At 33.8% G+C, this 15,595-nt stretch overlaps 1 protein-coding gene, 1 long non-coding RNA gene and 1 pseudogene across 9 annotated transcripts; 2 read left to right on the plus strand and 1 right to left on the minus strand.

Annotated features, from left to right (window-relative positions):
• The first annotated feature begins 4,442 nt into the window (after positions 1-4,442).
• LOC112088239 lies at positions 4,443-7,418 on the plus strand. Of its 8 annotated transcripts, none has more exons than XR_002900409.1 (7): positions 4,443-4,774; positions 4,899-5,207; positions 5,288-5,427; positions 5,485-5,573; positions 5,636-5,775; positions 5,930-6,105; positions 7,031-7,418. It is a non-coding gene; the product is annotated as an uncharacterized LOC112088239 (long non-coding RNA). The 8 variants fall into 8 exon arrangements; XR_002900407.1 differs by having other exon boundaries at positions 5,496-5,573; XR_002900413.1 differs by having other exon boundaries at positions 5,496-5,573; positions 5,649-5,775.
• Positions 7,419-7,792: 374 nt separating this feature from the next.
• Positions 7,793-9,593, minus strand: LOC18022269 (putative Myb family transcription factor At1g14600). The gene is made up of 6 exons (XM_024158260.1): positions 9,479-9,593; positions 9,190-9,266; positions 9,066-9,102; positions 8,512-8,617; positions 8,325-8,421; positions 7,793-7,966 (listed from the first exon to the last, which is right to left on the minus strand). Exons 1-6 carry the CDS (start codon positions 9,591-9,593, stop codon positions 7,793-7,795), a joined length of 606 nt encoding a protein of 201 aa, XP_024014028.1.
• Positions 9,594-12,374: 2,781 nt separating this feature from the next.
• Positions 12,375-15,192, plus strand: LOC18022270 (annotated as a pseudogene).
• The last annotated feature ends 403 nt before the right edge of the window (positions 15,193-15,595 follow it).

Below are 15,595 nucleotides of genomic sequence, written 5' to 3' on the forward strand. Positions count from 1 at the left end.
CGGAGAACTTGCCGGTTTTTTTCGAAGTAGCAGAGGATTGAGGCAAGGTTGCTCTTTATCCCCATACTTATTTGTTATAAGCATGAATGTGCTTTCTAAACTACTGGACAGAGAAGTGAGTGCTCAGTATTGGTTATCACCCGAAATGTAAAAACCTGGGCCTTACTCACCTCAGTTTTGCTGATGACACCATGGTCCTTTCTGATGGAAAAGTGAGATCGGTCGAAGGCATTGTAAAGGTTTTTGATGAGTTTGCGAGGATTTCAGGCCTGAAGATCAGTATGGAAAAATCTACGATCTATGTCGCAGGGGTTACAGACTCGGTAAGGTCTGAACTTGATGAAAGATTCGGCTTTCAGACAGGTCACCTTCCTGTACGATACCTGGGTTTACCCCTTCTTACGAAGCAAATGCAGAAGCAAGACTATCTGCCTCTAATTGAGAAATGTTGCAAGCGAATTTGCTCATGGACTGTTCGATCTTTGTCTATTGCAGGGCGGCTGCAGCTCATTCGATCTGTTCTTCATAGTATCATGAATTTTTGGATGGCAGGATTTCGTCTTCCAAATGCATGCCTTACAGAAATTGATAAACTCTGCTCTGCGTTTCTTTGGTCAGGCCCGGATTTAAATCCTCGCAGAGCAAAGGTTGCTTGGGAGGATGTCTGTAAGCTTAAATCTGAAGGAGGATTGGGTCTTCGGCCTTTGAAAGAGGCAAACAATGTGTGTTGTTTAAAGTTAATATGGCGCATAGTTTCTTCTCATCCATCCCTCTGGGTCAAATGGATTCAAACGTATCTTATTCGGAAAGAGACTTTCTGGTCGATCAGCAACAACACTAGTACAGGATCATGGATGTGGCGAAAATTCTTAAATATAGATCTCTGGCTAGCTCTTTCTGTAAGGTTGACATCGGGAATGGGGAAAACACGAGTTTCTGGTTTGACATTTGGTCGGGTATGGGACGCATTTTCGATCTGGTAGGGACGAGAGGCCCTATAGATATCGGAATCCCTCTTAATGCTTCTATTGCGTCATTGTCTCGAAGACGCCGTCGACGCCACCGGATTGATTTGCTCACAGAGATTGAAAATGTCTTGGAAGCCAGACTTGCGCAACTCAGCTTAGGAACAAAGGATACTTTCTTATGGAAGCACAAAGAGGGCTCCTTCAAACCCTCTTTTAGTTCGAAGCAGACCTGGCTTCTCATTCGATCGGTTTCAGATACAGTTTCATGGCACTCAGGAGTCTGGTTCACGCACTGTACTCCGAAGTTCGTGGTATTCGCATGGCTCGCCATCCTAAATCGTCTATCCACTGGAGATCGGATGCAAAGCTGGAATGTTGGGGCAAACACTGCGTGCTCTCTCTGCAATTCTAGTCTGGAATCCCAGGACCATTTATTTTTCTCCTGCAGCTATTCGAGGGAAATTTGTACTAAGCTTACCAAAAATTTGCTTCGAAACAGCTTCACTACGAGCTGGAATGATGTTCTCCGCCTCCTCTCAGACTCGCGGCTTGATCGCATAACTTTATTCCTGTTTTGCTTCTCTCTTCAAGCTACCATACATAGCATTTGGAGAGAACGAAACTCTCGCCGTCATGGAGATGACCCACTTCCGGCAGCTAGGATTCTGCATCTCATCGACAAACTTTTTCGATGCCAAATCCAATCCATTCGCAACATGAGAGATAGAAGATATGAGGACGCTCTTCAAACGTGGTTTAGTACCCGAGCTTGAACTCTCTTTTTGAAAGCTGTATTTTGTTTACTACCTCTTAGTCCTCTCTTTTAAACACAAGTCGCACCTCATGGGGTTGTAAAAAAGTCTTTTTTGATTTTGAATATAATATTACATTCATTTCAAAAAAAAAAATTTTCATGTAGATTATAAATATGAATTTTGAAATAATGATTTGCATCATTATTCTATAATCCACCCATAATATATCCATGGCTCTAATTAGTGACCATTAAAAGAATAATAGGAATGAATAGAAAAAAAATGAAAAAAAATAAACAATGGAAATGTATTTTCTTTATTGTTCCTTGTTAAATTTAGTGAGGAATATTTTTGTTCTATAACTTTCTAAAATGAAAGAATGGCAAAGAATAGTGTATAAACATATTATTTTATAAATAAAATATATCTTTTTGAGGAATGAAGAGGAATGTGTATAAATAAATTTCATAAAAATGGTATATTTTTAAAGAATGAAGAGGAATTTCATTATTATTTATCATTCCTTGGTCACCAATTAGAGGCAATTTGGTTACGAAATATCGCAGTATATAGTCAATTGCTTCAGCTTCTTTCTATCTCTTTATATCATCTTCATAATTTGCGTCTTGTCTCTCTATGTGTTCATGCTCATTCATTTCATCCTTAATAGAATCATCTATAATATTCATCCCTCGAATAAAATTATGAAGACCTATAGTTACAAATACTATTCGTTTCTATGTTTCAAACGTTTCTATGTTTCAAAATTGTATCTCAATAGTTCTTTGACAACAAATAATGATTGTATGTAAGGAAAAAAACTCTAAGTAATTTATATTGCTTGCAAAAAAAAGAAAAAGAATTATAGTCTTATACTAATAAAAGTTGAAGCTAAATGCCTCTAAGGGTGTCTACATAGGATTAATAAGAGTAATTCTATTGGTCCACATCAACATTAAAAATAAAGTAAGTTTACAAATTAATAAAACAAATAAAAAAAATAAAGAACTTATGTATCAAATTTTTATTGGTCAACTATAATATCAAAAATTAAGAAAGTTAAAAATTTTATTATTATTTTTAAAAATTATTAAAGATAAGTAAATTATGTTTAAATTTATATTAATAATAAAAACTAAAATAATATTAAAGTAGGAAAGTTATAGAATAATAATTAAGAACAAATAAAATAGTAAAGTTTCTTCACATATACAACACATAATTAGAGACTCGTGCATTAGCATTCAAGTTTTTGTCACGTAACTATAACAAAAGATTAAGTTAATTTTGTGTGTGTGTGTGCGCAACCATTTTGATTCAAAAAAATAAAAGAATAATAGACTTAGCTTTAACTTAAGAATGAATTATTACAATGTAAAAGAGCCAACTTGGCTGAACTATCCATTAAACTATTAGCTAAAAAATCCTATTATATTAATAAAAGTTGAAGCTAAATGCTTCTAAGGGTGTCACATAGGATTAAAAATAGCAATTCTATTGGTCCACATCAAAACTAAAAATTAAGAAATAATGAAAGAAGATATAGACAAAGCCACCACAAGTCGCTTTAATGTCAAGAAAGAGACTATAATTCTCTAAAGCTTGGCCACCGTATTTGAAAAAAATGATAAGTTTCAAGCAATCCAAGAAACATGTCAAGTGATTGATACCCAACATTTTGAAAAACAAACACGAAGAATAGAGAAAGAAGTTCCACCATTAAGGTGGAGGAGACCGAGGTATTCGAGGAAGATCCTTGGAAGAACATGGAATCTGACATGGTTTTAAAAACCCAACTTGAACCACAATAGTAACAATTAGCTAATCAAGCAGCATCGGACTACAATCAGTAAGCCTCATCGCAAGGAGGAGTAATTGCAACCACTTGCCACAAAGGGCCTTGTGCATGATCTTTCAGCTTTGATTTATATCACATACGGGCCTCAAAGTTATATAAAAGTTGAAATTATTTCATTGAAGTTACATAATATCGTGAGTGCATTTAATATAGTAAGATTTGTGCTTATTAGTTTGTTTTTTCATCTGTAAATTAACTTGAAAATTTGCATTGATTAAAGTAGCTAAATTTTTAATTATCTTGCATATTTTGTATTCCACGGAAAACATATATAATGAGAATGAATTGAAATTATTTTATTGAAGTTACATAAGATCGTGAATGCTTTTAATATATGTCACCAGACAAAATTACAGTTTCTATATGTTCCAGGTAAACAAAAAAGCATATTTATTTTGTCGAAATTTTTTTAATTATTAATTTGTTTCAATGTTCATTCTATTTTTTTTTGTTTCAAAACTATTTTTTTAGATACGAGAGTAAGATTTGTGCTTATTACTTTGTTTTTTCGTCTGTAAATTAAATTGAAAATTTGTATTGATTAAAGTAGCTAAATTTTTAATTATCTTGCTTATTTTGTATTCTACAGAAAATATATATATAATGAGAATGAAGTTAAATAAAATGAAAAAACTTATTCACTTTGATTAGAAGAAATGAGGTATGATCATTATAAATCATTTAAAAATTAACATAAATAATATGACACAAATGTCATGAATCTGAAAGCAAGAATTATAATTTTTTTTTTTTTGAACAGCCTACTACTTTCATTAATACGGAATTATGGCGAGTTTTGGGCCCCACTAAGGGAGGAACAGAGGCCCAGTTTTGCAAGAGCATCAGCTCTGGAGTTTTACAACCGAGGTACAAACGAAAAAGAGATAGAAGAAAACATAGAGGCAAGAGTGTTGATGTCGAAAAGAAGACCGAAGATCTCCTTGATCGTCTCCTGCAGATTAATAGCTCAGATCAGGTCCTGAGCGTCAGATTTCCGGTGGATTTGCGTGAATCCCTTGCCGAGGCAGTAATCCAAGGCAGATCGTATGGCTAGAGCTTCGGCCATGAGTGGTGAGAGGACGTTTGGTTCTGAGGTGCAACCTTTACCCATTTCGGAGCCTCTATTGTCGAAGATTATCCATCCGAGACCTGCAGAGCTTGGATCGGATCTCCAAGCCGCATCAGTGAAGCAGGTATGGTTCGAAATTTGGGATCGATGTCGAGAGGGATTTGAAATGGAGTGTAGGGGTTTTTCCTTGATTTGAGATGATTGCCATTCCCTTGCATTCACAATAGCTTTGATTGCTGTTTCCGCAGGTGTGAATGCTCTATCTTCAAATAGGAGGTGGTTGCGTGCAGAGCAGATGGCCCAACAGACCCATGGAAGAATTGGTCCCGATCCCACTCCCGATGGGGGTAGACAGACCATGAACTTAGATCCCATTAGGCCTGTCTCGAAGAAAGAAATCCTGGTTGGTTCGAGCTGATCTCGAAGAGGAATCAGGGACCAAACCTTACGTGCAAAGGAACAGTGGAAGAACAAATGTTCCGCTGATTCGAGATCTGCACAGAAAGGGCATCCTGAGTCCACTTGGAGACCTCAGTTGAGGAGGTTTTCGCCTAAAGGTAGTGCCCGTTGTATAATCTTCCACACGAATACCTTGAGCTTTGGAGAGTATTGTGCTGACCAAATCTCTGAATTCCAGTTAAGAGATGGGTGTAGAATTTGATGTGGAGTCTCACTAATTTGAGGTATACTCTCCTGATTTGGTCGGAAGCCAGATGAAGCGGTCCTCAGCACCGTTGGAGCTTGGTCTGAGGCATAGGATTTTGTCAGCATAGGCCGGTAAGGTATCCTTGACTTTATCTTCCTTCCAGGACCCATTCTCATTGATAAGTTCAGAGACTGTCCAGTCTTTAGATGCGAGAGTGGGAGGACCAACAGGCCATGAAGGGGAGGTCAAGGATAGCCAAGGGTCATTCCATAAAGAGGTATGTTTCCCATTCCCAATGGCTATACCAAGCTGTTTAACTAATAGATCTCTTCCGATTAGGATGCCTCGCCAGCCATGGGAAGTAGATGAGGTAATAGGTGTTTCCAGGATCGATTTGTCCTTGCAATATTTCCCTAGAAGCACTTGATTCAGGAGGCTGGATGGGTTCTTGATGATTCTCCAGGCTAGTTTAACTAATAGTGAGTTGTTGAATTGTTGGATTTCGCGAAAACCCAATCCACTTTGTTGCTTTGGCTTTGAGAGTTTACGCCAAGATATCCAGCACATTTTCTTATGCTCAACATTATTGTCCCACCAAAATCTAGTTAGAGCTGACTGAATGCGTTTGCACAGGCTGGTGGGTAACTTGAAGCAAGACATGGAGTTGTGTTGGAATGGCGGAGAGCACAGACTTGATCATCGTCAATTTCCAGGCGACAATTTTTTCGAAGACCAGCTGGCCGCTTTGTGTCTGATACGATTCACCAACATAGTAAAGAGGTCTTTCTTTCGTCTTCCAAAACCCTCGGGTAAGCCTAAAGATTTCCCTTAGCCCCCTTCATTGTGGATGTCTAGAATATTTCCCTTGGCCCCCTTATAATTATTAGTTTGTTTTTCAATGTAGTATATTAAGAAATTTATATTAGTTAAATTAGCTAAAAAAGTAAAATAATTTTTATATTTATTATTTTTTGTTATTTTATAGAAAACGAGGATGGAACTAAAATAATAATAAAAACAGTGTTTTCTTAATTTGGAGAACTGATGTATAATTTTCAATCTTGTATCAATATTATAATTATTAAATAGCATTTGATTACCTTATTATAGATTTAGTTAGCTTTAGTATACTATTTATAAATATTATATCAAATTATAAGTTTTTCAAACATAACATATTATATATTCAAAATAAGACCATGAAATCTCATAAATTAGATATAAGTTTTAAGATTAAAACTGCAATTTGTTTATACATATTATTATATTTAATAATATACATAAAATAATATCTTAGTAAATATAATTAATTGTATATAATTTTTTTTTTTAAAATAGTATTTAAAAACGTCACGTGGGTGAAAAACCTAGTATATTTAAATAATGCATATCTTTTAAGTGAATGAATCAATTATTTTCTTCTTGAAATTGTTTTTGTAAACAAAGTTTTTTCTATGAAACTTTTATGTCGCCAAAACGACGTTGTTTTATACATGGCATCCACGTCATCGAGATTTAGCGGACAGTTAGTTCTATAACAGTAAATGCATGAATTAGCACTAAATTAAACAGTTATGAATGAAATTTAATTTGTTTTTTATAATTTCAGGTATGGATTTAGACGTTAGTAAACTATTGGTATAAATATTAGAATACTCTGTTTTGACAGAATCTTCCAGGCATACAGTACCTGGATACAACCATCAATTAATCTTGTTAGTTGCATACATGTAGTGGTCCAGTGGATTGGTTGAAGGAAAACCAGAGACTATAGTCGATCCTTTTTTTATAGAAATCCAAGAGACAAGATCATGAAGTTGTTCAAGAGAATGCATCAACGAGACCAGCCATGAGCTCTGTAATAGTTTGGCCTCTTAGTGAGACTATCACTAAAGCTTTACCTAAGGCTTCAACTTTCACTGGAAGTCAATCTCATTCTGAAAATGGTACTCTATGTCAATGAGTAATAATGTCTTCACAGAGTTGAGTTGTCATGAAGTTATATAAATCAGTTAATCAGAATGTTAAAGTAGAATTAGAAACATTGTATGTGTCATCTAAAAAAAATCAAACAGTAATGGAATGCATGATTCCTCCCATTCTTGTAATCCTAAACTTGTAGAGAATGTCTTTTGTTTAAAGACTTTTCTGTTATGTTTAAATTTTTTTTGAACATTTCGTAATAAAATAAAACCAGAAGATAAAAAAAAAAGAAATGGGCAATTTTTTATTAAAATTGTAGTTTTAAACTTATAAACATAAAAAGCATTCTAAAAAGGACATAAATAATATATTTTATTAGAAATAGATATATATTTATCAAAATAATCTTCCACTCAAATAATAGATTGAAAGATCACCTAAGTAACATTTATAAAAGCAACTACCATCTTAATATATATTGTTCATTTTTATTTTATTTATATCCCATTATACGGGACAATAACATAGCATAAAAGGAAATCAAACTTAAAAAAGATAGAAACTCAAGTCATCTTAGTATTTGAAACCAAGAGAAAGTTCAAGGGACATTTTTTCTTTATTCTTCAAATCTTCTGAGTTTAAAGGATCATTTGCACCATCACCAGTAATAGCAACATCATCATCAACATTAACAACATTATTTTTATCATTATCTTTATCATCGTCTCTGATTTCAATTAGTCGGATCTGCCATAAAAGAAAACATATAGATAATTAAATAGTTCTTTACAATTAAATCATTCGCATGTTTCTACTGTCACATATATCTTCTTTATCTATTTTTTTTAGTCAAAATATCTTACCACAATCAACAAAAACCAAAAAATGAAGAAAAATGCCATCAAAAAATAACATTAAAAATATTTTTGATATCATAATTTATCTGTAAAATCTGATAAATGTAAATATTTTGGCAAAATTATAGGCATATGTAAGGTATGATGATCTTGTATATCCGATTTTATCTAGGTCATATCATATGCATCAAAACTCATATTGACAATCATGCATGATTGTAATTTATGCAAAGGAAAATAAAATTTACTCTGGATGATTGAAAGAGAGATTTGCAAGACACATCCATAGTTTTGTTACTTAATTTCCGATTTGAGGTTATCTTTTCATTAATATTGTACTGTAGCCTACAAGAAATTGAAAATAAAATTAATCATTAATTCCACAGAAAACAATTAAATGAAATTGAACTAATATTAATTAATTATGGCATAAACCTTTGTTGGCTTTGGATAAACTTGGTTGTGTCTCGAAGATGTTCATAGATCCGAAGGTATAGTTGAGTTTGCCGCCACCTCAATTTCCGTATCATTCTCTTTTTTGCTGAAGAATTGCACATGAGTATATATATTTAATGGATACATATATATTCTATGATTCGATTCAAAGAATTCTCATAACCATATGTAATTCCATAGAGCAAAATCAAAAACAATACTATGTCCAATATCCATATAGAATATAATAAATCAAAAAACAATATTGCAATTTTCTTTTCGTTGACTTTTGAGTTGAGTTGATATTTATGAAATGAATCAAATACCCATCTGAATAATTCCATATTAATAAATACGAATATGAATTAATGTTGATCTAGAAAATAAAGATTAAATCATGGACATCACAAAATAATCATAATATCGGCTTTGAACCCACTCTTAGGAGATACAGATGTTATGTTGAACATCAGTATCTATGCAAATTTTCACTACAAAGATATTTATACAACAATAAAGTGATATATATATATATATATATGATATTTATTTACCTTGTATAGACTCTTCATGTTTCATGTTCCTATACACCTATTGAAATAAACATATACATTTGATTACATATACACCAGAATAAGAATCTAATTTAGTTGATAAAATATATGTGTATATAAATACCTGGAGATGACTTTTGACATGTGATAGTGTGAGTGTTTTCACACCCATTGACTTCAAAATCTTTTTAGGAGTCGCTCCTTCAATATTAAAGATAATCATAAGATAGATTTTTTATACAATGAATTTTTTTTTAAATGATATATAAAGAATAATTATACGATGTATAAGATATAATAATTAAAAATTTGAAAGATGAGAAAAGTAACACAATAGGTAAAAAAAGAGTTTATTGATTTTGATGACAAAAAGTGAGAAATTGTATTTGTTGTTCTGAAAAAAAAATGCTTACTCTTCTCGCCACCGAGTTGTTCAACAGCATGGAGAAAATAGCGATGAAGATCGGTAGTCCATCGCAGTCGCGGCATCTTCGACTTACTGTAAGATCTAACAATATCTCTTTTCATCATTTTTTTGATGATTTATTTTTGTACCGATTATAAATATATATAATTTTTTCTAGAAGATATAATTATCAAAAATAGCATAAAAAAAAATATTTAATGCTGGTAAATATTTTTCTTGTAGCTTGTGATTTTGCTGTTTTATTAAGGAAATTCAAAATTACACTTTTAAAAAAAAAATATTATTTAACACCAATTTTTTCTTATGGTGATAATATGTACCATAAAATTTAAAATTTTAATTAATACTACCAGATTTTTTTTCTAGAAAATAAAAGTATATGCTAACAAACTGTTTTATAAAAAGTCAAAAATTAACCCAAAATTAATTTAGGCGATCTATGATATGTATAACTTAATGGTTTGCACTAGTGTGGTTATTGTATCATCATCTAATTTAAACATAAGCATTACATGTTATATATTTGACAACAAGAAAAAATATATATTAGTGTTAACATGTAAAATTTATATTTTAATATAAATATAATTTTTGTTGTTATTTTAACAAAATAAATTAATTATATAAAATAATTTGAATAGAAATATTTAAAAGCATAATGCTTTGGAAAAGCTCTATGTAAAAGTATAGATGAAATATCATTTAGGAGAGCATTTGCATCTTTGAAATACTCTCCTAAATGCTTTATTAACAAAAGTTGATTGGATGAAAAACTCTACCCAGTCAAGGCCTTAAAGGATTGATTAGAAGAGCATATTAGTGTGCTTAATGCTTTTTAACCAATCATGTTTACTTGATTGAGCAGGAAAGAGAGCATTGAGGGGTTTATTAATGCCCGATAGTCTCTAGGAGAGCTTTTCCTAAACATTAAATGCCTTTTAAATTCCTTCTTCATTCCTACAAAAAAAAAAAATACTTATCAGTAATTCTATTTACACATAATTCCCTTTCATTCCTTATTTTTAGGGAATAATGGAACACAAATATTTCCCATCAAATTCAAGGATGAACAATAAGAAAAATATATTACTATTATTTATATTCATCTTCACTCTTTTCCTCTTCATTCCTTCTATTCCTCTAAATGGTTATCATTCCGAATTTATTTTAGATCCTATAGCTAAATTTCTTGTGATTTTATGGCCATTTTTCATAATTTTATGTCTAACTGCTCATAGCTCTATCAATCATATACCATTAAAATATCTGATAGCTTACAGCTTCATCAGGTAACTGTTTCTGCTCACTAGTACTACAACTCTTCTATAACCTTTGCCAGAGCCTATGTGGCCAGCAAAACAATATGCAATAGAAACAACTAGAGAATGAAGAATTTTCTAATAGAATAAACTATTATGAATCCAACAATCTAAAATAATCAATTCATGATCTTGTCTGAGAAATCCCTTAAACCCAACAAAAAAAAAATCATAGACGCCACATAGAAGCACATGACTCGTTCACGTAAGAAGGATCTAATTTATCTCCAACAAGTTATCTTATATAAACATATTAAATTCAAAATTTAATATGCTAATCTAAAATCACTGAAGTTTTGAAAGACTATTTTATAAATAAAAATGTTCAATTCCAAAATGGAGTGAAAAAATGAAAATACTCCATGTTTGTAAGAATTAATGGCATTTTTCCATTTTAGAGTTGAAAATATAGTAGGATTAAAAAATAATTTACAGTGGTAATTCTATAAACTAATAGTGTCAGGGCTTTGCTATTTTATTAATTTGTAGAGTTATTAATCTATCACATTTAACTAAAAACTCTATTAGAAATGAAATATAGAAAGAATTTTTTTTTGAAGTTCATAATCTTCTATAAATATTCTTTGTTTTGAAAGAAACATTCTTTTCATCAAGATTATCACCAACTTTCTTTATTCTAGAAAAACTGTAGCTACTAATCTTAATTAACGCTGATGATGAAGACAATACTAGAAATTTTCGATGGAATAAGAAAAATTAAAAATCAACTCCAAAATAATTCACTTTAAAGAAAAACAAACAACACAATATTTATATGTTAGTTAGTATCTTATCTAAGTTATATTTGTAGAATCTTTTTCATATAATAATAATTATTATTTATAATATCAATAAGACCATATATTTACATATAAATTTTATTAAAGTAATTGTTTTATTATCTAATCAAATACAATGTCTTATATTTGGAACAGATCCAATGCAGAATCAAACATATTTATTAATTTATAGTATTTATTAATATATTGAGTACTAATTCTTTTATTATATTTTAAAATAATATTTGGAGTAAAAAATAGACTAGGAGATGCCCTTATGACTCTCATTTAGTGAACCAACCAGTTTTTTCAAAGTCTTTGTACCTCTTAATTAAAAAAAAAAGAAGAAGAAGCCTTTGTCACTCTAATATAGACAAAAATGGTCTTTTTTTTAATTGTTTCTGGTACAAATGAAAATAAATTATTTTTCTATATGATTTTCTGCAATCAAACCCTCCATGTTTGCAAATCTACCATTTACGTCTCAAAATTGCAAGTTAAACTCGTCTAAATTAAGGTTTTCTTTCCCTTTTTCATCTTCTTTCTCAAAATTGAAAATTTGATTCATTTTGAAGTTGTCTTTAATTGACATTTTCTTGTGGTTTGACTGGCAATTGGAGAGTTGATTGCAATTTCAAAATGTGAAGGGTAGATTTGCAAAATTCAGTTACCTGGAGGGTTTGTTTGCACAAAATCCTTTTCTAAACTTAAATAAAAGACCATCACCTAACAACTCCATTAATTCATAACGTGTTTGTTTTCCAAAGACACAACTTCAATGGTGATGGCGTCTCCTTCTCATTACCCTCTGTTAATATCTCATTACCCTCTGTTAACTTTCCCAAATTCGTCTCCAATGGTGATGGCTTTTAAGCCTCGCAACTACAAAATCAATGTCTTTTCGAGCTTCCACGGGCCTGATGTCCGTAAAACACTTCTTAGTCACATGCGTGAACAGTTTAAACGCACGGGGATCACTCTGTTTGATGATCAAGAGATTGAGAGAAGCGCAATAATCGCTCCTTCACTCATAGAAGCTATAAGAGAATCAAGGATCTCGATCGTAATTCTCTCCAAGAAATATGCTTCGTCGAGCTGGTGTTTGGATGAATTGGTGGAGATATTAGAATGCAAAAAAGCTGGACAGATAGTGATGACCATCTTCTATGGAGTGGATCCATCTGATATACGGAAACAGGCTGGAGAATTTGGGATCGCATTCAATGAAACTTATGCACATAAGACGGACAAGAAAAGGCAGAAATGGAGCAAAGCTTTAAACGATGTGGGAAACATTGCTGGAGAAGACTTTTTAAAATGGTTAGTCTTTATTTTTATCATTAATCACATGTCAAAAAAAAATCAGGCAATGGTGCTTCATAATGAATAGGGGGAAATACAGTGGATTGATTGAATATTAGAGATATTTGTAAAAAATAAGTGCGCAACATTGCTGGAGAATAGTTCTTGGATGGTTGGTGTTTATTTAATCTGAGTTTTTATTGCTTAGGTTCTATTAAGTGGTAATCAGTAGAGAAAAAATAACCAGTTAATGGTGTTATATGATAACAAGGAGGAATTATTGTGATTGGAATTCGAAGGGTATATGCTTTTTGTTGTTAGAATATCATATATACCAGGTTAAGGAAATGCTTTTTGTTGAATGGATTATAACAAATACAAATCATGAATGATGAAGGTATAATCTATTATGTCTCTTTTGTCAGGGATAATGAAGCAATAATGATCAAGAAGATTGCCAGAGATATATCAGATAAATTGAATGCTACACCATCTAAGGATTTTGATGGCATGGTTGGACTAACAGCTCATTTGAGAGACATGCAATCTTTGTTGCATTTAGATTATAAGGATGGAGCTATGACTGTTGGAATCTGTGGCCCTGCAGGCATTGGTAAGACTACCATTGCCAGGGCTTTGTATAGCAGACTCTCTTTCAGTTTTCAGCTTACTTGTTTTATGGATAATCTTAGGGGAAGCTATCATAGTGGTCTTGACGAGTACGGATTGAAGCTCTGTCTACAAGAGCAACTTCTTTCAAAGATTTTGAACCAAAATGATATTAGGATAAGCCATCTAGGTGTGATAAAAGAAAGGCTACGCGGCCACAAAATGCTCATAATTCTTGATGATGTGAACAATATAAAGCAATTGGAGGCATTGGCAAATGAGACTACATGGTTTGGTCCTGGAAGTAAGATTATAGTTACAACAGAAAAACAAAGACCTTTTGCAGCAACATGGTATCAACAATACGTACCATGTGGGGTTTCCATCTAGAAAAGAAGCTCTTGAGATCTTATGTAGATATGCTTTATAAACAAAGCTATCCACATGATCATGGTTTTGAGGTGCTTGCTAAAAGGATAATAGAGCTTTGTGGTAAGCTTCCATTGGGTCTATGTGTGGTGGGTTCATCTTTACGTGGGAAGAAGGAGCACAAATGGAAAGACCTAATAAACAGCTCTCTGATTAGCCACTTGATGGTCTTTTGAGCCGTTTTTTGACTTGAGCACGAAAGAGCCTTCGGAAAACACAGCCCTATCATGTTTTTCGGGCCTTCATATTTTTTTTTTAATTTACAGGAGACTTGTCCCCGCAAGAAGACTAAAAATCCCTTAAACAATTTGGCGCTAGAAAGAGGACGGCAACACTTTCCTGTAAGAACGATCACAGAAAAAACGACCAAGAAGAACACCAAATAACGAGAGCAGACGAAAACAGTTCAATAGAGAACGACACAGTGTAAAAGACGGAAAGAGAGAACATCCATCAGACCAAGAGACCTACCACATTGTTCTTGGGACGTGCAGAAGTATAAGGAGCGTCTCTAGCTCCCCCAGTCCCACCAAATGCCCACTTGGAGCTCTTTCAAAGTGTGGAGGAAATTGCTTGACTCAGGGAGAAGGTGGACCAGCTCTCCCGTCAGCTGGTCTTAGCGGAATCCATGCAGAATGTGCCATCAAGCCCGGAAGTCTAGAGCCTCCGCGCTTGCTGACGGACCTAGTTGGAAAAGGTTCCTCGGTGCGTTCGTAGCACCGATTCAGAGCTGGGTCCCACCAGTACCCTGTGAGTTGAACCGAATGAGACAGCCTCAGTTCGATACCGACAGGCCAAGATTCCACAGGCGGGCGCCGCCAAACATCATAGAACTTGGAGGACTCGACAAGGTGAGCTCGACACACAGTTGGGAGAACAACCCAGTTCCATAATAGAGGGAAGGCGGAAACGGAATGGACCAGATAAAGAGGATGGACCCGCACCTGGGAAAAAGATTGAAGGAGATGGAACAGATGTTACAAATGATACCTGGTAACCCCCCCCCCCCTCGGCAAGGCGGGCCGCTCGAGATTAATTCAACAAGTCTCCTTTCTGCGATGAAATCAACATGACAGAAATCCCCTCTAGGTTCACCTTCCCTCGATGTGATACTACGATGGATTCACCAACACCGACGAGCATATGGCTCACTACAAACAATGAATGATGTCGACCTCAATACCGTATTACGCGCGAAAGGCGTGTATGTGCAAAAGTTTTGGATCCAGTCTAGTTGGGTCAGCGCTGCAATGGCTCACTAACTTGCCCAAGGGACAAATCCAGTCTTTTGCGCAGTTGCACGATATCTTCGTGCAGCAATTCACCAGTAGCAGAGCCCCCACCAAGGTGTCAGATTACCTATGCAAAGTCGTCCAGGCCCCAGGATAAACCCTGAGAAGCTACATGACCCGATTCAATAATGAGGTCGCCATGATACCCAACTGTAACATATCGACTGTGTGTCCGCCTTCAAAAGCGGTCTCAACAAGACATGAGCTCTGTACAAGTCGCTCACGAAGTTTGCTCCTATTTCCATAGAAGACGCGATGCTAAAGGCCAACGCGGAGATCAAGTGGGAAGAGGACGAAAACCAAAGGAAGGAGGTAGAAGCTGCAGTGAAGCATGACAGAGAAGAGAAGTCCCATGTCGAAAGGAACAAGAGAA

This window comes from Eutrema salsugineum, unplaced genomic scaffold, assembly GCF_000478725.1.
Source record: "Eutrema salsugineum unplaced genomic scaffold, Eutsalg1_0 scaffold_15, whole genome shotgun sequence".
NCBI classification, from domain to species: domain Eukaryota; kingdom Viridiplantae; phylum Streptophyta; class Magnoliopsida; order Brassicales; family Brassicaceae; genus Eutrema; species Eutrema salsugineum.

Excerpts from the sequence above, each read along its gene's own strand:
- LOC18022269 (XM_024158260.1), bottom strand. The coding sequence starts at position 9,593 with ATGAAAAGAGATATTGTTAGATCTTACAGTAAGTCGAAGATGCCGCGA. Across the intron at positions 8,618-9,065 it reads ACATGAAGAGTCTATACAAG|CAAAAAAGAGAATGATACGG; the intron begins GTAAATAAATAT and ends GCAATTCTTCAG. Across the intron at positions 8,422-8,511 it reads TTTATCCAAAGCCAACAAAG|GCTACAGTACAATATTAATG; the intron begins GTTTATGCCATA and ends AATTTCTTGTAG.